Here is a 21,358-nt window from a genome sequence, read left to right as displayed (position 1 = left end):
AACCTTAACAAAAATATATATATACCACTTTTAAATAGAAACAAATCAATTTAATTTCCACATTTTTGTTTGTGTTTGCCACAATCTATGAGGAACATTTATTGCCAAAAGCTTCAGTTGAGCATTAAATATTTGGTATTCAGAGAGGAATCAAATTATTGATGGCAAATACTGTTTGAATCAGGTCTGCTCCTGGAGCCTGTGGATCTGTGACCCACCGACAGGCGAGAAAGAGGATCTGTGTCCCGGGGGAGAAATCATTAAAACTCCAGAAGCTTTCTGGCCGTGTAACAGTCAGCATGTTTCACTTCTGATTGTTGTGTGAGCGCAAGAAGAAGAACAAATGCGACCATCTACATCTATGATCTTGTGTGGAAAACATTTTTGCAAAATATATATTCAAATAGAAAAGACAATCTATGTGTATCTAAAATGTATTTTTTTCTGTCGTAGCATTGTCATTAAGACACTGCTTGTGAGTCTCTTGAGGTGTCGTCTAAGACTTCTAACTGGAATGCCAGCTGATCCTTCGGGTTCGTGGCGCTGCAGTGCATCTGTTACTCCAGGGCAGTACAGGATGGACAACAATTAATTCGTTGTTTTTCTCACAGCCCTGTGTTGAGATGATGGGTGTACTTTGCATAGCCGTTTACTGGACTCTATTTAAGTGTTAGAAGCTGCACATAGAGATGCACAACGTGCCCACAATGGGGTCTGACTGGTCCAGCCAAGATTGGAATGTAGTGGCACGCTCCTCGGCCTTCCCGCCGGCAGGCCAGCAGTGCTGCTATAGGTGACGGCATCCATGAAGCCTTAGCGGTATGACCGCATCACCCGAGCACAGGAATGAAAATCAGAGAACGGAAGGGAGGAAGGCAAGGAGAGCTCCAACCCCAAATCCCTGCCTCTGAGGAACAACAGAGGTCAGGAAGTTGGACGTCACCCGGGGCCTTTGGGCGAGTCGGCCTGGTGGCTTTCAGGGTTTAGGCACTCCAGGGAATGAGAGGAAAGGACCACATAAGGAGGATGACGGGACCCTTTTTAACAGCAGGGCCCCCAGCAGGAGCTGCACACTGTTCGTCCACGTGAGGACGGGGGGGCCTCTGCCCAGAGGCTTCCCTGGAATTGCTGAAGGTGCGCATGCCTCTTTGACCACTGCAGGTGTCTTGGATGCGTTAGGAGGTGGGGCGTGGTTGCTGCCCTGCTCCCTCTCACAGCTCTGTAACATGGAGGGGGTAGCTGGGGGGCAGGTGGGCAGGGACCTGTGATTGGAGCCGGTGAATGTGGCAGCCGTGGCAGAGCAAGTGGCCTTCCAGTGGATAACAGCGGTGTCCCTCTTCATCATTTAACTGGAGATTACAGTCCTGGAAGAATGGCAAGAAGAGGGGAGCATGAGCGCACCACAAAAAATAGGAGCTGCTAAACCCTCATTTTGTGTAACGGTTAATCAAATGAGTTACAATGAGTTTAGACACGGCCTCGGCGGGTACCGGTAGACACAAGTTATAACCTTTTCATATAGCCTCGCCAGCAAAGCGAAGCTCGCCCTATATAATGTAAACATGTATTTTTGTATGTTATTCAAAATATATTATTTCATTTAACGTGAAGTTCACTGACTTCCCACAATTGTCACACACAGTAATGTTGAAATGTAATCAGCAGAGGGTGAGGGAGGGTCTGATGCAATTCTGTGGTGGCCACAGTCATGTGGATAATTTACGGGAGCCTTATTGTGCTGACCTGGAATGCAACGCATACAGTATATAAGATAAGCTCCTTTTGTGCACCTCCTAGACGCTGAATCTTTTATGCATTTGTTGTGTAAAGTCCACATAAAATGATTAAGTATTACAAATACAACTTTCTTCTTATCTCATTATTTTCTGCTCAGTATTGATTTGTATTCAAGTTAAATGAAAGCACACTGGAGGAAGATAAAACTATAGCAACATAATTTGACAAACTCCAGGATGATTCAGCCTTGGACTTTCCCCATCCTCTGTACACAAGGCTGCCCCCCCCCCCCACCCCGCCTGCTGCTAATCGGCTGAATGATTGCCCACCGCTTACATAATGATCATTGCTATGAAGTGGGACATCAGTTTAACCAAGCAAATCAATTTGTCTCATTGTGATCATGAGGATTCTTCCTTATCAAATCCACAATGCCAAAAAGCAACACTTGCAGGGTGACATGAAATATTAATTTGAGATGTTTCTTTATACGCTTGAACTGTCTGATGACGGTGAGCGGCAGGATGGTTTCACAAGCGATAAGCCCCCAGAGTTCAGAGCTCAACGCTGGAATGTTCTTACGGATGAGTCACGGCCTTGATCTGTAACTCCAGGTTGATATCCTGTGCTTTTAATTGCACAACAGACGGCGGGGGTGATTCACACTCAGCAACAAGCTCTAGTCTCGTTGCACAATTGTGGGTGTGCACATGGATGTGTCTGCTTCATTATAGACTGGAGGTGAGTCAAATCATATGCACGGCTAAATTCTCAAACTCATACCTCACAGCGGTAACATTCCACATGGTAGTCCTTGTCCATAGAGACCACCCTGATGGTTTCCTCAGACCCCTGTGGGACAAATCACAAAGAGGAAAAGCCATCATCATCATGGCATCAGGCTTACGACGACATTTCTCTCAGCAATTTTGTTTCAATGTTTTCATTTCAACATTTCATCGAATGGTATTTTGAAATAGCGTGACTAATAAAAGATATTCGTTTGTAGTTTGACGCGCTCCATATTAGTAGCAGCCGGGACGATCCAGCATTAGTATCCCGTGGCAGGTAATATTGACAATAAACAACAAGAACAACATGTTGACACACTTGGATGGCCTTACCTGGGCTGGAAGGATGGGCTGGTTGCAAGAAGCACACTTGGGAGCAAAAACCCTGTTCCAGGGGAGACAGCAGCAGTCACAAACAAGACCAAATTCACTCACGCGTCATCGTTGTGTCATCGGTGTGTGGAACAGAGCGACGTGCTCCTTACGTGTGGTAGTCTTTGACACAGTAGATGTTGTTCTCAACGTCCACAGTGAAAGGCACCCCATCCAGACCGTCTTTACACACCACGCAGCGGAAACAGCCAGGATGGTAAGACTTGCCTAGCGCCTGAAGAATCTAGACACCCCCCCCACACACACACACACAGAAGAAAAACACACAAGGTAGCAAGCAGACGCGTGAGTGTGGTCTTGGGATTCATGCTGCAACATGACAGGCCACCATCGGGCAGCTCCTTGACTGTCCTGGGTCGGAGGTCAGGTCAGCATGAACACTAACCATAACTCTACACAGCAACTTAACAAAGAACATGCTAATGATTAGCATCTTTTTTCAGCTTTCAATCGCTGTGTTCCAACTTTACATAGTGTAAAGTTGGACAATCCTGGCTCACAGGGAGGGGGGAATGTCAAATGACACAGAGATCGACTCTTTGTTCTGCCTTCTCTGTTTGAAGCGCTCACCATCTCCATGATGAGGTGTCCACACACGAAGCACTTCTCAGCCGTCTGCTGGAAACCCGAGTACTGTGGATGAGACGGGACACAAATAATGGATTATCCCCAGAAGTGTATTTTGAGTTGAGAGGTGCTTCCCAACCCGTTTCATGAACCTGTTTCAGCCCATCACTCATCTATAGAGGGTGCTGGTGCTCTCTTTCAGTTAATATGAGCGAGGTTTCCTTCCGGATCCTCCGTCTCACAGCTGACAGGTTCAACATGCAGGAGCAACCTGTGACTGCTAATCTGATTTTCCTCATATAATAATCCTCATATTCACACATTTAAATGTATTCTCCATTTAGGAGTTGCCAACTGTTTGTCGGTCAGCAGCCGTCTCCACTTGACTACCGGTACTTGGTGTAGTGTGAAGTGCCTTGTGTGTGTTGGAGGGAACAAAACACCCCTCATCACATCAACGGCTCCTTTCCCTTACACCCTGAGCACAGGCAGATCATGAAGGTGACCATCTGCAGCTCACAAACCCCTCAGGGTCATGACCTGCTGACACGGAATGGGGGGATGGAGATAGAGGAGACTTCGCTACCAGGTGGAGGTTGGAGTTGGTGATGGGCAGTTTGCCCCCTGCCCTGACATCTCTACTCCAGATCTGCCATATGCCCCCCCCCCCCCCCCCCCCCCCCAACCACAAAGAGAACCCTGAGATGGCAGGCCAGACAAGTCAAGTCTTAACACTGGGGAAGCTGGGAGAGGATTAGTCTCATCTCATGTCGGCATTATAAAGCTGCTTCCATCAATCCTTTGCATTTGGAATTAATTTTGCGATATGTTATTCAAAATGATAATAGCAGCATCACATGCAGATATGCTAAAAGCATCATCAGAATTGTCAGACATGCGTTCATCTTGTTGCCACCGTCGACGTGAGAGCGGCTCTTGTGTCTGCCCCGCTAACCCGAAACAGATGGACCAAGAGCCTGAAAGCCACAGCAGCCCTCCTCCCACTCTTAATGGTGAGTTCCAGGGGGCAGCTTGGGGGGGTAATTAAGCTCCTTTGGGAAATTTGGGGAAATTAGAGTGAATTGGAGGAGTGGTGCTAGAAATTCCCAATTGTAGCCTCAATGTCTGTTTCCTCTGAAGGCTCGCAGAATGTGCCCAAAAGTGCGTGGCGCTCTTTTCCACCTGCTCCTCCGTCACCCAACCATGAAGCAGAAACCAAACTGTTGGTGCGTTGCTCGGTGTTTAAATACATCCTCTGTTTGAAGGCTGAGGAAAAATCCTGGAACTTTTTTTGTTTCCCCAATTTGGTATTTTTTCTGTAGATTTTCTTCTTCGTATTTCGGTTAGCTGCTAACTGCTAATGGCTGCTCCTCGGTTGTTGTTGCGGTTCGGATAGATAATACATTGTCAAAATGTCACACCCCCATCCTGTCTTAATCAATAATCCTAAACACACGTGTGACTTACCAGGAAATCCTCCTCACAATAGACTTTCCCATTGACGTTGTAAAATGCCTTCCCTCGCAGCCGTCGTCCTGGAAGACAGACATCAAATGAAGTCCACATCTCATTTTTTGGAGATGGAGCGGTTGCGGAAGCCGTCATTGCATAATGTTGCAACAGCCTCTGTCAGGAAATACATTTGTACAATAGGGAATGGACAAAAGCGGTCAGGAAGGAAGAAGTATTCCAGCCCAAGACCCGTCCCCCCACCAAGTTTAAAGGACGCCTGTTTGATTGATCTGTTGTTCTTTGGAGAGCATCTGACACCAGGCAGCATCGTTCCTGAGCCCCCATTCAATTACCACAGTCATTGATCCCAATAGAATTCTAGTCATATCCCATGCATAATCAATACAAAAGGCTACTTTCCACCCCCCCCCATCACCTCTGCAGCACAGTTCACAGACAGACCAACAGCAACAGACTTAATATTGGTTTTATTTTTATTTGTATTGTTAAATGTCGATGATTTATGTACTAAGGACTTTCAACGGAAACAAGACGGTAAGGGCTTAAATGCTCCCCTTAGACAGGATGTTTGACTGTATTTGTACTGTAATACATGCTACTGTGTGACTGTACTTGTACTCTAACATTCTATCTAATAAATATATTCTATGTCGCTAACTTTGACACACACGAACTGGGCTGTGACATTAACGTATTACTGCATCACCATGATGCATATGATGCGTGATTTGTATCGGTATCAAAAAGGTCATGTTGTGCCTCTTTCCTAATGAGAACACCTCCAGCAGCCCCCCCTGCAAACTAGAACCTGTGCAGCAGCGTAGTTCTACAGGCGGAGAAGTCCACCGGTTCACCGGCTCGAGTCCCAGCACAGACTAAATGTGGAGTATGGACTGGTGGCTGGAGAGGGGCCCGTCTACCTCCAGAGCACTGCCAAGGTGCCCTTGAGCAAGGCACCGTGCCCCCATACTGCTCCGGGTGCGCCGATCACGGCGGCGCCTTCGTTCTCTTCCCTCTCCGCATGCTCGGGCCCCTGCATGTGTGGTTGCTTCAAGGGGCCCGTTGTGTATCAATGACAAAAATAACGCTTTCTTCTTCTCTTTATTTTACTCATTATTCTACAACATACTCAAAAATCAGCTGTGATTTTCTCCGGATGGTTCCAAATGTTCATCACATTGGTTGTAATTTTGCCTTTTGCAAAACATGTCCAGGGGAACAGGCCCAAACCACAGCGGGCCCAAGGTTCAGCATGCTGAGCCTCCAGCTTTGAGTGTGGCTGAATTCCTCTCAGTGAGTCTTCATTCATCAGAATCCAAGTCTGAATCAAACCGTAAAAGAACGTCCTGCTGTGGGTTGGCTTCTGCAGCCCCCTGCTTGCCCATTCAACAGCAGTGGTGTCTGGCAGCGCGGCGACTTCATCCCGGCCTGGCAAACGAAGCTCATAAATCTGCTGCATTACGGAGATGTAATTGTTGTCTCAAGCCACCAGTGATTTTATGGCTATCACAGCTTGGGAAACCGACTCACTCCCTTCCTCTTTTTTTTATTTTTTTTTACAATGTAATTTATGCAATCGCTGTATTTCCCACACAAACATGGTGTCACAACGCTGGGAGACGGCAATACATTAACACCCACATAAATGGCTGGAGCAGCCCAGGAATGCTGTCCACACAATAGGTGAGAGTTTCAAGACTTTGAGACTGAAGATCAATTAGCATTTCTTTTTTTTTGGGCGGGGGGGGGGGGCAGGATGAGGAAGTCCATCATATTAAGAGACAGTGCAGGAAAAGTGAGCTTACAGTGATCAGCGCGGTAGCAGGCGCTGTGAGCTGTAGCCGTGTGCTCGTCCGTGGCCTCTGGTCTGGAGCTTGGGCTCTGGATGGTGAAAACAAAGGACCCAGGGCTGATGGCTGTGTGGAGCGCTGCTAGGGGAGCGGGCCAACTGAGCAAACGGGGACATTCTTTCTGTCTGAGGTCACTAGCTGGTCCCATTCAACCCCCCCCCCCCCCCCCCACACACACACCTCTCCAACACCCGCTCTCTGCCCGCTTCCCTCACAGAGAAAGGGAGGGGGAGGGCTCCGTGCCTCCTCTCCTCTGGCCCTTTGTCACCAGACAGAGAGCCTGAACCTCCTCATCGGGCAGTAAGCGATGGAGCCGGCAGCTCTGGTTCCACATTACGAGCTATCCTCAGCTTCTAGAGAGACAAACTTGTGACCTCTGTATACGACTGCATGCATGGCGAATGGAAGTGGACAACGTGAGCTCCAAATGAGGCCCTGATGAAGATAAAAGTGGTTGAATGAATGCAAATAAAATTCTTTCAATATCAATACAGATAAGATAACTAAAGGGGACATAATAAAACCGATTCTGTCCTTTTGCCTTTGCTGCAAAACAAACAAACAAACTGTTGCTGTGGAGGTTTCAAGGCCTTGACCTCTCCAGTCCCTCAGACTGGCTGGCTCCAATTTTTGGTCATTTTGGAAATGCAGCTTGTTCTGAATGAACAACAACATCTTGAATGATGTTGTTGCCATGGAAATTAGTTTTAGTTTGGTGAAAGTGGACAAAAGGCACAGTCCTTATTCCTCCACTGTTCCCTCTGGGATAGCGGCTGCGTTGATGTTCAAACATACGAAAGTGGAACCCTCTTGTTTCCACGAATAAACTAGTGACATTAATTGGTAGCTAAATGAGCTGTACAGGACTTTTTAGGTGTTCGCTTCAATGAAATAAAAATAAAACGGGTGTGGATGGGCAGTCTTGGAGCCTTGGGTCATGTTGGATGTACAACGTAATCAACACCAAACATTATAAAAGAATACTTCATGTCCTAGTGTGAGTTCTCTGCCATCATCAAAGCAGGATGTGAATCTTTGTTTTCTGTGTTCTTCTTTACTAACAAAATAAATCCTGCAATCACTTTATCCAACGTACATAAGTAAGAGCGCTCCAATGAGAGCATTACATTTCTATACCTGTGCAGTATTTTAGCGGAAGGTAGAAAGCAACATGACTACTTTTTAAATGGGAAGATTTTGTCTCTGGGATGAAAGTTGAAACACCTTTCAACAAGTCCAGTTGCTTTCTAATTAAAAAACCCTTGGAATTGCCATGCCTTGGATGAATGAGGGTCCGCACAACTGTGTACTTAAAATAAAGCATTTTCGATTCATTCAATGCGGTTAAGCTTGTAGGATTCAAGGTCGGGCTTCAAGCCTGTTAAAGCTGCCAATATGCTGGATAAGTTTAAAAATACTTTTAAATTCCGCATCAAAATGTCTTCTTTTTTTTTCTCAATCATCTGCAATATAAAAACTGGATGTCCTGATACTGCACAGTTTGAACAAAAACCCTGACCTGACTGCTCACCCTGTTCATGTATGCGTACTGCAGGTTTGTTGGCCGCTGGGCACTGGCCTGGCTACTGATAATGCTCAACAAATATTTACTTGAACGCTCCATCGCTAATACTGTATTCGATGTTGGCCTGACACTCTGTTTATTCCATTATTACAGCAAGAATATTCCCATCAAACATTTCAAATGCTAATTGATAATACTGATTTTGTTACCTTTGAAATCTCTATGGACAACCTGCCAGGTAGCATAAATTTGTAAATTTGAGATGTATAAAAGATGACAGCGTCTGTCAAAGATTTCTCCTTCATCCAAGTCCTTTTGTGAGTACTTGTGCAAGTAAAATTAGTGTGTATGTAAACATACAGCATCAGTCCCGTCGACCAGAGTAGGACTGGACTCTCCTCATTTTACAGTGGCGGTGAAAGATTTACGAAATCCACCCCCCTGAGCCGTCTTCTCCTGCAAATGCTCTCAGAGACTGTTTGAATTACTGAAACAGAAATGAGTCAGCAGTCTACCAGTCTGCTCCGTCAGACTGAAGCATATTGTTTATGGGTTGGGTGTGAGAGAACTTCTATTTAACATTACAACAAAATGTGCATCAGTTTCACTAGGGCTGAACACACCAGCACATTACAGCCAGGTGCAAGATGTAAATCGCAAAACAATTGCATTGTGGTGCTACAGAAAACATTTTTCATGAAAATTACTTAAAAAAAAAAAAACTTTTTCTGTAAAAATCATGCATCAGTTTGCAGTAGTAAAAACAATATGCGTCCCTCCATACTGTCCTGTTCTGTATTTACATGTCCTGCTCTATAAATAATGGCATCTGAAGCTATTTTTGTGCCATCTTATGTCGGCTAGGCCAGGGTTTTTCCAACGCTGATAAGCGCTGGTGCACACTGTGACTGTCTGATTGAGGTCCTCCAGGAAATGCCAGCTGAAGCAGAGGGGGTAGTTTGCATTCTTGGCCATTTTATGAAAAAAGGGTGCAACCATGGGAGTAAGCCAAGAGGAGGCTCAATTATGCATGGTTAAACAAAGCCCAAGGTTACCAGTGAGCAATGTCTCAGCAAACTCAGCCTCACTGTGGAGCGCCAGACATCAGGAGGACCCTACCCAAGATGGGGTAAAAAAAAAAAGAAGAAAGAAACCAAAAAACAAAGAGCAACACAGGAACGCAGCTCCTGATAAATCAGCAGATTGTGTTTTGACAAGTGCAGGCACTTTGAAACTAAACTTCTCAGAGGCCTTCAAAACAGTGCTAGAAAGAAAACATTCCCATTCACAAGAGGTCAAATGATACATCACAGCATTTACTTTACCAATAAACCATCTTCAGAGGATGAAACGGCCAATTCTCCGACACGTTAGCCAATTTCAGACACAATTTCCACGATAAAAGTAAAAATACAGAGTATCCATAAAGTCTCTATACAAATTTCCAAAGGCCATATATGAGACATCTGAGTTGGATTTGTTGAATGTACTCAGTTCAAAGTTTTCAATTACATTCCATTTTGTATTTCAGATACCTTGTTGATGAAATGGGTAAAGCGAAAAAATGTCTACCGGTACTTCTCAAGACAACGTTTATCGTGGTTAATTTCTTTGGTACGTAAAATCGGATACACAGACTCAGCGGAACTCCAGAACTAAGAATGGAATAAGAAGTGTTGGATAAAGAAAGGAGTGGACGGCCAAAAACGTCTGAGGAAAACATCGGTCGTGTAAGATAAGCCTTTGGCCGTTCTCCAGCTAAGTCCATCCGCAGCGCTGCCAGATCACCAGTGCATAAAGTTCAACACAAGAACTTGTGATTGCATGCTGCTCACAAAGTGCAAGACAAAAAGAGTGTGCAGTTACCGTGCTGGAACGAATCTCTGAGAGGGAAATGTTCCTCACTCGAGTTTGTTTTAGTAACGACGAAAAGCGTCACGTTTCAGGGAAACTGAATACATATAACGTAAGAATCGGGGGGGTCAGAACACCCCCTTGTGACGAGGAAACTTCATCCAGATAGTCCAAAGGTCAATGTGTGGTGTGGGATGACGTACAGTCGAATCATTGGACCATCAGTTGCTGCAAATGTTTGCCTTGACCTCTTGACTGAGCATGTGGGCACCACAGCTAGATGGCCTTCAACCAGCCATCATTTTCCAGCAAGATGGTGCACCACCACATTGGGGACTGCCAGCTTGTTGGTTCCTAAATCAAACATTCCTGGACCGGTAGATTGGAAGGGACGGCTTGATTCCCTGGCCACCTTGTTCACCAGATATAATTCCCCTCTCTGTCTGAGGTTTACTGTCTAACATCAATTATGTCCCACAAAGTATTTTTATAATCCTCAGAAGTAATCCAGTTGTTCGCTGCGTATTCTTAGTCTTCAGAGGAAATGATCTGGCTATCCTTGATTTAAAGATCTGTGTCTTTACTTCGCTTCATCCTTTGCAGCAGCTTCTTAAACCCCAAAAATAAACCCTAGAACGGGACTTACACATAAATCGGGCCAGCAGCTGTTTTTTTTTCATGGCAAACTTCAGCAACTGGACCCTCAGCATCTGGCCCCTCATTCTCTGTGGTACACAATAAATCGGAAAGTATGCAGCTTTTGTTACATGTAAATTATAGGCAGCTCTTCCAGCGCCGGAGGGGAGGTTCGGAGGATCAGTATCCCTGCATAGTGCACATATGAAAGGAGCAACCTGGCTAAAAAGCTTTCCACCAACATCATCCTCTTGTTTCCCTGGGAAACAGGAGAGGATGGCTGAGGTCAGGTGACGGGGACATCCAAAACACACACACACACACACACACACACACACACACACTCACACACCAATACTATGAGCCCGAGAGAGATTTAATTACAGACAAAATAATGTCACTATTTTAGTTCTTTGTGTGCGCTCTGAGATGCGGTGTGTCTCGACAATTTGGTCTGGTTATCAGAGGCTGCAGCTTCAGCAGCTACTGCCAAACACAACTCCTGAGACATTAAGGCACTTTGAAGCCACGAGAGTCTGACTGCTGCAAGTCTAAAATCATTCTCAGGCATAACCTAGTCAACTCTGGAAACACAAAATACAGGCAATAAATACATCTGCTTCGATTGCCGAGAAAAATTCTTAGAACTAGAAAATGTGCCTGAGAACCAGGTTGTAATAGTTAATTAGATTTTTTCTTTTTTTTAAAGTACCACATTAATTGATTTCTAAATATTTAGCATTTGCTATATATAAGCAAACATACACTTCAAAAAGAAAAAACAGGATCCACGTTTATGCTTAAAGTAGCAATATTTGCTACAGCCACAAATGTATTTGATGATGATGCTGAATATATTTATTAGATAGAATGTTAACGTACAAGTACAGTCACACAGTAGAATGTATTACAGTACGAATAGAGTCAAACATCCTGTCTAAGAGGAGCATTTCAAAAAAGCCCTTGCGGTCTTGTTTCCATTGAAAGTCCTTTGATGAGTATGATTATCCCACAAGTTAAAATGAGTCAAATAATAACAACAGGAATTATAAAATGTTTTCTCAAGTTGAGTGCAACAACCGTCCGTAGCCTTCAGGGTAGCCAGCTAGTCATAAATTATAAAGTGTCTTGACTTTGACAACCTGATTTCCAAACCTAGAAAACAGCCTGTGTGGAGAAAGCTCCAAGAGCGTGGAGAGACCAAAAAATGTATGAGTTACTCTCTCCTCCTCCACCAAACGAAAAAAGAAACCAGAAAATATACCGAAGCAAGTGACTACCAGGCAATTATGTATTTGTATTTTTAAAAGCTTGTGAGTGCAGCAGCCCGGTTTGAAATAAAAGGTTCACTGAACTTAACTTGGTTGCCCCCCCCCCCCCCCCATCCAACAGAAGGGTCTGCTTCAATCATTATAAAGCACTCATGTCATTTTATGCTTCAAAGAGTTGAATTTAGTGATTTAGAGGAGAAATCAGAATATCGAGATACATATCGACATTGGTTTTGGGCCATATCATGCAGCACTACTTCTGTCACCTTCTGACATTTCAGATATACTACCAGCAGCGCTGCAGAAATATCTCAATAAATACGCAGGACAGTTTTCACTTCACTGTGTTTCAAGCCCAAAGGCTCAAAAAAGGGCTCAGACAATGCCGCTCTGTTTTATTACGCTGCTCCGGATTCTATAGATAAATATACAGATTGGTATTTGTCTCATGACCAGGAGGTTTCCGTTCCGACTGGCATCCCATTGGTCACCGAGGGTAATATGGTGCATTCATTAGTTTTACTTACCGCAGGAGCAGCAGGTGAAGCAGTTAGTGTGATACAGGTTCCCCATGGCCTGGCAGGCCTGGCTGGCTCCATACACACCCTTTCCACATTTGATACAGATACCTGTCAGAAACACATGCTCAGTTAAGTTCATGTCATCATGCATATACATATATGTGTGTGAGGGGTTTGCATGTTCTCCCCGTGTCAGTGTGGGTTCTCTCCGGGTTCTCCAGGGTTCTCCAACCGCAAAAGAAATCATGTAACATAGGTGAATTGGTTATACTAAAGTGTCCGCAGGTGTGAGTGTGTGCATGAATGATTGTCTGTCTATGTGTGGCCGTGCGATGGACTGGCGGCTGGGATAGGCTCCAGTAAGACCTGTGGCCCGGATTTCAGATAAGCGGTCAGGAAAATGGATGCATGGATGGATAGATTCGTAGCACCATTAGAATCAAACACCTGCCATGTATGCAGGAAACTTTGTTGGAGGTATGCTGGAAAGTTAAAAACTAATTATTTTTAAAAAGTGCCCCGTTATGTGCTGGCGACGTGTGCAGGGTGTACTCTGCTTCTCGCCTATAACAAGCTGGGATAGGCTCCAGAAACTCCTGTAACCCGCAAAGCAGAAAAGCTGCAAGATGATGCATGGAATAAAATGTTTTAAAGTCTGCCAAAAACATGTAAAGAAATAAAAGGCATCACTTCTTTCATTGGTAGATTCAACGCCATGCTGCCTTCAGGGGATGACATCACAATAAAAATCACAGAATCCAACTGTCTGAATTCTGAACTGCTATTACAGACTCACCGTTGTGCCTTTCATTGAAAGTTAAAGCCATTTATTTAACACTGTGAAACTGATAATGTTTTTAAAATGATTTCCCTTTTTTGGTGTGAAACCCCAAACATCTTTCATAACCATGCTTGCCATTATAATGTCTGGCTTCACACTGCAGGAAGTGTGGTTGACTGGAGGGGACGTTCAGGGACGCTAGACAACAATACTAAGAGCCTTGAGCTTCTGCTTTTGCTGAGGGAAAGGAGAAGCTGAGTCAAAGCTTGCAGGGTTTGTGACACAATCGACCCAAACTAACCTCTGACTTTATTGTGTGAGTTGCTGGAAACATCAGACAGAACTTTGTAACCCCTTAGACCGCATTCCCATCCCTGTTCTTAATTGAGCACAAAAAAGATTTTCTGAAATAATATCTCACTAAACTGAAAATAAAATACTGTAATTATTTATCTTTAATAATAATTTCAATTAAAAGTTGAAGCCCAACAAACAATGAATAATTATTGTTCATTAGGGACTTATCGCCCATTATCAGGACTGCGGGGGGAGTTTCTTCACATCTGACTGAGCGTACTGGCAACAACCCAACCACTTCACCCAGCTTCTGATTAAAAATAATGCTGACTGTGGTAATACTGACTCCTTTTTCCAAAGGAGCCCTGCTGACTTCAAGCCAAACACAGAAAAACATGAAATACAGCAATCCTTCATGTAAAAAAAAAAGAAATAAGCACAACTATTACAACTCTGGCTGAAGGTGTTGCGTTCTTACAGGATGATGCTCATCAGAGGTTTATTGTGAAAATCAACCTTTGAAAAATAATAATTTTATCCTCCACAGGTTATGATGACACCAAGTAGGTGTTCTTAAAAGGTAGCTAAAGCCCCAAGAACATTCATTTTGTTGTTTTGGAGTATCGCAACGTCTCTCCACCAGACCACAGTGAGGAGACCGCCCCACTCATAGCGCGTAACAAGTTCTCTGCTGTGGACCAGGCAGGACAGTGGCTGCAGTCATGCATGAGTATTTGTATTCCCAATTAAAAAGAACCAGTGTCCATGATTTAGGGGAATCTGTCAGCCCAAATGGAATACATGCCCCGCCATCGAACAAAGCGAACAGCCCGAGAGGATCACTCGTGATTTTAACAGCCGCCGTAGTGGAGAGTGAGACGAGTGTGATCTGTAATGCCCTGCTGGACACTTTAAATTCGACACACTGGGTGTACAAAAGGGATTTCTTGTCGCTTTTGTATATTGCGCTTTTAAGAGCTTATAAACTTTTAATTGTAGATGTCAATGTCAGAGTTTCAGAGTTAGGCTAACATACCAAACAGCTTTTACACAATGACACTGAAGTTTACTAGAGAGAGGCTGCAAGGGAAGGGATCATTTAATGAACTTCACTTTACAGTGAAGTCAAACCGCTGCACTTACAGAGAGGACCTGACAGAATACCCGACCAGGTGGGGGGGGGGACATGTCAGCCAGTCCACTGGTGCACCAGTGATGATGACTTGAGCCTGAGCAAACCCGCTACCAGGACTATTATGACCTTTCAGTGAAGAAACAAGATAGCAGAAGAAAAACAGTGGCTCGAAACTATTTGGACGCAGCAGCAGACAAACGATCTCTAAACCCTCACGCACAGGGCGACCTCAGCTGGGGTCACATTCCACAGGGAAGGCAGGGTCAGCGCCTGGGTGGGGTGAGCCCTGGGTCACAGTGCCTACAGGACATGAGAGCCCAACAGGGAGCAGCTCCCCAAGGCTCGCATCCCTCCTCCCGCCCGCCCTCATGAATAAATGACTTATCTTTGACTTGAATACATATTTCAGGCTGAATTGAGAGAAGGAACGAGCCTCCTGGAGGAGAATGGTGGAATCTTCTGGCTATAAGAGGCAAGCATTTTAATTTCGTTAAAAAGAGCCAGTGCTGCCGAAATATTTGCATTTCTGGGTGCAACGTGTGACTTAAGCTTGGATTAATTTCACTGAAAAAAGGTGATGTTAATGGTGGGGAATAAGACGGGCACCTGAACGCCCCTCAGGTTTATAACTCCATACTTCCACTACTCTTGGATGCTCCCAGTAAAACCACTGAAGGAGGAAGCCGGCTAACGCTCGCTAATATTGGAGCCTTTACTACTGCACCGTCATTCCTCTAGAACTACGACTCCCAGCAGCATCTCGTTCCACCAGAGGAAATCTCACAAGTTTATCATCATCACTGAAGCTCAGCAGCCTTGGAATAAAGCCTCTTTATAAATAGCAAACCTCTTCATAAACTCAATGAGACAGCAGATCTCATTCTGAAAAACGTTGTTAGGTTCATACTTGGACTTCGGGCTGTTTCTGACAGTGTGCTTGTAGCCAACTCATAAAAGATGCTGAAGTTAAAGCCCCTTGCTTATGCCGTTCAACAATCTGGACCAGCCAGATGCAGACTGCACATTTGTCAGTCAATTTCAGGCTTACGCAGCCGACAGCTGTTAGACTGGATAAAGCTCCCACACGTTTTTCCTTTTCATTCGAAAGTGAGAAACATTTTGTAGGTAGCAACAGGAGAGATAAATGCGTGCCCAGAGAGCAGGTGTGTGTTTTCAGCCTGTAAGCCTCATCTCACCTTGGATATATTCCTCTGCACAATTATCAAGCCTCATTGCGAATGAGAACACCCCCCCCCCCCCCCTCAAACCGTTTCATTTCTTTGAATTGCCCTTTGACAGTCAGGGCTCATGGGGATAGAGGGATCCTCCACGGGAAAAAACAAAGGTCAGTGGTTTGGCCCAAATACCCTCAATCCCAGGGGCCGCGATGGGAAGAGTCAAAGCGCAGAGAAAGAATTCCCCCTCATGAAGTATCTAAAAGAAAACCACACATTACTGACGTCTTTGGCTCTGACTCAGCAGCTAAACAAAAAAGGAGGATCATTTATTTATGAGACTGTATACTACTATATTTACCTGCCTCTGGGTACGGCTACATCTGATTTTGCATCACAGACGTGTTCTCCACACTGAGGAAAATTGCCCCCAGTGAGGGTAAACATAATATGGTTATCATTTGTTGCACAGGCAGTCGTGCACCTTTGAAGTAAAGCTGCACCAGTCGTGCTCCTCTATAGATAGCCGTCTTCTCATTATAAATCTGTGACCGACGTTTCCGATGATGAAATGAAACCAAAGCGATTAGTATCGTCTGGAAAGTGGAGGATCAAACGTTTGCATTACAAATCTGATTTTCAGATGTAATAGTGATACCGAATGGACGCTGTTATTAACAATCTCTCATTTCAGCCAGAATTGTGGAAACACACAATTATTTTAGCCGCGTTGAAAACGCTGAGCGTGCTCAGAGTTTCCACAGCCCTACTCGTGAAACTTTAACAAGCGCTCGGGTACAATCTCAGCGCCACTCATAGAAGGAAGTAAACCCTGCACGTCTAACGGGAACTGATTCATGCATCGCTCCGGTACCAAAAAAACGTTATTACAGGAGAGCGCTCCACTCTCAGATCTCAGAGCGTTTGAACGATAACAAGGGTTTAAAGGACCAGAGCGTAAACCAGGCATCTCATTTCATGTCAGCTGCAATTTGTGAAAAACAATAAACAAGAATAAACATGGAAGTGCTTTGCCGCGCGTGTGTGTGTGTGTGTGTGTATGTGTGTGTGTGTGTGTGTGTGCGTGTGCGTGCGTGTCTGCATGTCACCCATGTGCATGACGACAGCCATTATAATTCTAGGCAGGTGATGAGACTTGACCCCCACCAGCTACGTCTGGCCCGCCAGCCAAGATCGTGTGCCAAGTGTCTGGTGCTGCCTGACTCCCCACTGGCTGGTTAATGAAGGGCTTCACGGGGGAGGGGTGGGGTAATGGTGGCAGTGGAGAGGAGCAGGGGGGGGGGGGGGGGGGGCTCCCCTCCCTGTATTGGGCCAGCTGTTGATTCACAGATACTTCACCACAACAACAAATATAGGCCACGCAAGGGCTAGAGCTGGGCAGTGGGGGACAATGGCATCCAAAGCCCCCCCCCATGCAATCTACTGCTGAAACCGAAACATAAATGTCTCCACTTCATTGAGCATGCAGCATCCTTCTCTCTCCCTGTCCTCTCCAACCGACCCCACCCTCTTGCTTCTCTCCCCTTTATCTCTGTCACTTCTCCATCTTCTTGATTTGCCCGTTGCTGTCCTCCATCCTCCATCCTCCATCATCCTCCTCCTCCTCCATCCTCCTCCTCCTCCTCTCACCTGCCCCCATGAATGAAATCTACCACCATCTCACAGCCTCACTCTGAGCAAGTGCACCAACTATAAAACAAGCCACTGTTTTCTGGCTGCCGCCATTTGCCTGGCCGCTAATTCAAGAGTCGACGGCGACTCCCTCGTCAGGCTTGCTGCTGCTCATGAACCAAAAACACACTTTGCTCTCACAGCCCCTACTTGGGGGGGGGGGGGGCAGCACCCCAAAAAATGTCGATCAGGCACAAACAAAACAAAACAAACGGACCATGATCCATCCTCCTGTCCTCCACGGGGAAACTGAATTTTCCACCCATCCAGGCCGCCCGGCTCTGAATGAACGAAGGGTGTCTGTTCTGGCGGAACACAAGGGTCCATTCAGCGCCGTGCGGCGCTGTGCAAATGTTGGCTCTACCAAGACGGAAATTATCATTGCCCTGCAAAGCCACTCTTATCTGCCACAGAGGGGCCCGTTAGTGGTAATGTAGCATTAGCGCATTATATATATAAATAAAATACTCTAAAAGACTAAAAAATATTCAATCAACAACCATCACTAGGAGAAAAGAACCAGCAAACACAACCTGGGCTCATCAGCACTGAAACATCACTACAATTACACGTTTACGAGACCTCTATGGAGAATTCCTCGTATTCGGTGGAGCAACATTAACCAACGGAGAGAAATGTCCATCATGCAAGCTGACTTTAAATTCGGTCCAGTCTTTTGGATTGTTAACTTTAATCTGTCTTTAACCTTCAGCGTGCAGCCATTTAAAAGCTGCAAAAGATCTCTGTGTGAGGCCTGACGTTTGAGAGTCGGAGCATCAGCGTCCCAAAGACACCAGAGGACACCGTGGACACCAGAGGACACCGTGGACACCAGAGGACGACGACCTGGACCCGATCTGGAGCTGAGCCGCGGTGACCAAATGAAGAAGTACTACAATCAGTAAAACGTTACGTGACCTCGTGGATTGATGTGTGCTTTCAGGGCCACGGAACCGAACCCGCATCCTCTGGGAAATAAAGCATGGATAAAGGCAAGGCATGCTATTTAAGAACTGAAGAAGTGATTCTGGAACATGTTTTGCTTTCCATCCTCTCCTACATGGAAGGACACCCTTGAGGAACACCTACCGAAGTATTCCTTCTTCATGTGCATCTCCAGCTCCTTCTCCAGCTCCAAGGTGAGCGCCTCCAGCCGCCGCTCCGCCTGGCTCGGCCCGCTCTCTCGGCTGGGGGTCACCTGGTAAGGCATCTTGAACCTCTGGCCCGTGGAGGTCGTCTTTGAACACATCCCATAACTAAAGGCTGACGGACACCCCGCGCTCATCTCCGCAGCCCCCCCCGTCTGGGCCGCCTGCTGCAGGGGGTCCGGCGCCGCCGTCAGCCCCTGCAGGTGGACGCGGCTTTGCGTCCCGTTGGAGTCGCCGCAGTCCTGCAGCAGCGCGTCCTCGTGCGCGCCGCTCACCAGCATCGATGCCCTGGGCGAGGGCAGCTGCAGGTCCGGGTAGGTGCTCATCGAGCCCCGGGAGCTGCGGGAGCTCCGGGAGCTGTGGCTGGAGATGCTGGACCGGGGGCTCACCACGCAGTTCGGCGTGGCCCCCTGGCTGCAGATGCTCGACCGGGGGCTCGCCAGCGGGGCCCCCTCCAGGTCGTGGTTGGCCGCGGGCCCGTACCGCGAGTCGGAGTAGCTGGACCGGGGGCTGGCCGTGCTGGACCGGGGGCTGGCGTGCCTCTGGTCGTAGCCCATGCTGATGCCGCTGGTGCGGTTGCTGCTGTGGAGGCTGGCCCGGGGGCTGGAGTGTTTACTGGTGTCACTGGCGGTGCTGGCATAGCTGGACCTGGGGCTGGTGACGCTGCTGCCCTCGCAGGGAACCACACTGGACCGGGGGCTCGTGTACCGGTCCTGCCCGGGCGCGGCCACGCTGCTCCGCGGGCTGGCGCGCTGGCTCTGCTCCTGGGGGGGCAGCGAGGACGCGAGGCTGGACCGGGGGCTGGTCGCGTTGTACCTGCCGTCGTGGTTGCCGGTGATGCAAACGCTGTTGCACCTGTTGCCGGTGAGACCCGCCGCCGGTTTGCTGAGGGGCACGCAGTCGAACGCGCAGCCCGTGCTGTACCGGTGGCCCTGCGCCTCCAGGGAGAACCTCCGGTGCCGCTCGGAAGCGCCGGTGTAGCACGGCAAAGCCACTTCGGATTTGGCGCAGCAGCCCTCCTCGGTGCGCGCGTCTCGTCGAGGCGCGCAGAAATCCACAGGAACGGCCCGGTGGCAGCTCACGGGGCGCACCGGAGCCGCGTTGTACACTTTATTCCACGACGTGGAATTGGCCACCGTGTGATGCTGCCGGTGGAGCACGGAGGCGCCGTTCATCGGTGCCGGAGCGGAGAACTCCAGGTCTGGGTTGATCACCAAGTCCCTCCTGGCGCGGCGCATCCCGTCTTTGTACACGTCAAACAGGGAGAGCTCCTCCATCAGCGCGCCGGCTCGGAGTCCCAGATCCTCCTGGTAATGTTCCATGTTGCGCTCTGGAGGCGAGAGAAACAAGCTCAGCGCGCTGCGCTCCGGTCCGGGAGCCGAACTATCGACGGCGGAGCACTAATTGCGTTTCACATGGAAATCAAAAACAACCCCCCCCCCCCGCGCCGCCCACCCCCCACGCCGACGCGCATTTAAAGCAAACCACGGTTATTCTAGAAAGCCGCTCCGAGGCGCGTCTTCTGCTGCTGAGCTCCACTCAAACCCAAACTCTTCCTCACAGCTCCGGCCGGCGGGGGGGGGGGGGGGGGTGCGTTTGGTGCGTTTGGTGCGTTTGTCAACTTCTGTTGTGTTTTTTTTTTTTTTGTTAAGTTGAAAGGTCTTTTACAGTCAATGGCGCGCTGCGCGGAGGAATTTCTCCTTGTTGGTCCCCCCCCCCCTTTATTTCCACACAATTCCACTGTTGGGACAAATCAAAAGTGGGTTGAATAATCCAATACTGTGTGAATATCGGTTGCGTTGAAGTATCGGCTCGCACAAATATCGCGATTGTTAATAAAGTGTAGTTTTACGACAGGGACTCGTTCGCGTAAAAGGAATGCGAGGATGGAGACGAGGAGGCGCTGCGCCTCTGTGGAATGTGGTTAATGCTGCAGAGAGAAACAATGATTGCGCGCAGCTCCGCGAGGGGCTGCAGAGAGAAGGCTTTACAGAGGACAGGGGACATCTAAAAGAGAAGGCTTTACAGAGGACAGGGGACATCTAAAAGAGAAGGCTTTACAGAGGACAGGGGACATCTAAAAGAGAAGGCTTTACAGAGGACAGGGGACATCTAAAAGAGAAAGCTTTACAGAGGACAGGGGACATCTAAAAGAGAAGGCTTAGAGAGGACAGGGGACATCTAAAAGAAAAGGCTTAGAGAGGACAGGGGACATCTAAAAGAGAAAGCTTTACAGAGGACAGGGGACATCTAAAAGAGAAGGCTTTAGAGAGGACAGGGGACATCTAAAAGAGAAGGCTTTACAGAGGACAGGGGACATCTAAAAGAGAAGGCTTTACAGAGGACAGGGGACATCTAAAAGAGAAAGCTTTACAGAGGACAGGGGACATCTAAAAGAGAAGGCTTTAGAGAGGACAGGGGACATCTAAAAGAAAAGGCTTAGAGAGGACAGGGGACATCTAAAAGAGAAGGCTTTACAGAGGACAGGGGACATCTAAAAGAGAAAGCTTTA

At 47.1% G+C, this 21,358-nt stretch overlaps 1 protein-coding gene across 1 annotated transcript; it reads right to left on the bottom strand.

Annotated features, from left to right (window-relative positions):
• Positions 1-1,211: 1,211 nt before the first annotated feature.
• On the bottom strand, positions 1,212-20,168 carry wtip (WT1 interacting protein). Its single transcript, XM_068741837.1, has 8 exons — positions 18,788-20,168; positions 12,625-12,726; positions 4,956-5,023; positions 3,492-3,554; positions 3,014-3,144; positions 2,862-2,913; positions 2,521-2,589; positions 1,212-1,364 (listed from the first exon to the last, which is right to left on the bottom strand). The coding sequence occupies exons 1-8, from the start codon at positions 20,166-20,168 to the stop codon at positions 1,212-1,214; spliced, it is 2,019 nt and encodes a 672-aa protein (XP_068597938.1).
• Between the last annotated feature and the right edge of the window lie 1,190 nt (positions 20,169-21,358).

This window comes from Brachionichthys hirsutus, chromosome 1 (assembly GCF_040956055.1).
Source record: "Brachionichthys hirsutus isolate HB-005 chromosome 1, CSIRO-AGI_Bhir_v1, whole genome shotgun sequence".
Taxonomy (NCBI): domain Eukaryota; kingdom Metazoa; phylum Chordata; class Actinopteri; order Lophiiformes; family Brachionichthyidae; genus Brachionichthys; species Brachionichthys hirsutus.
This window is presented reverse-complemented; position numbering and strand designations above follow the sequence as displayed.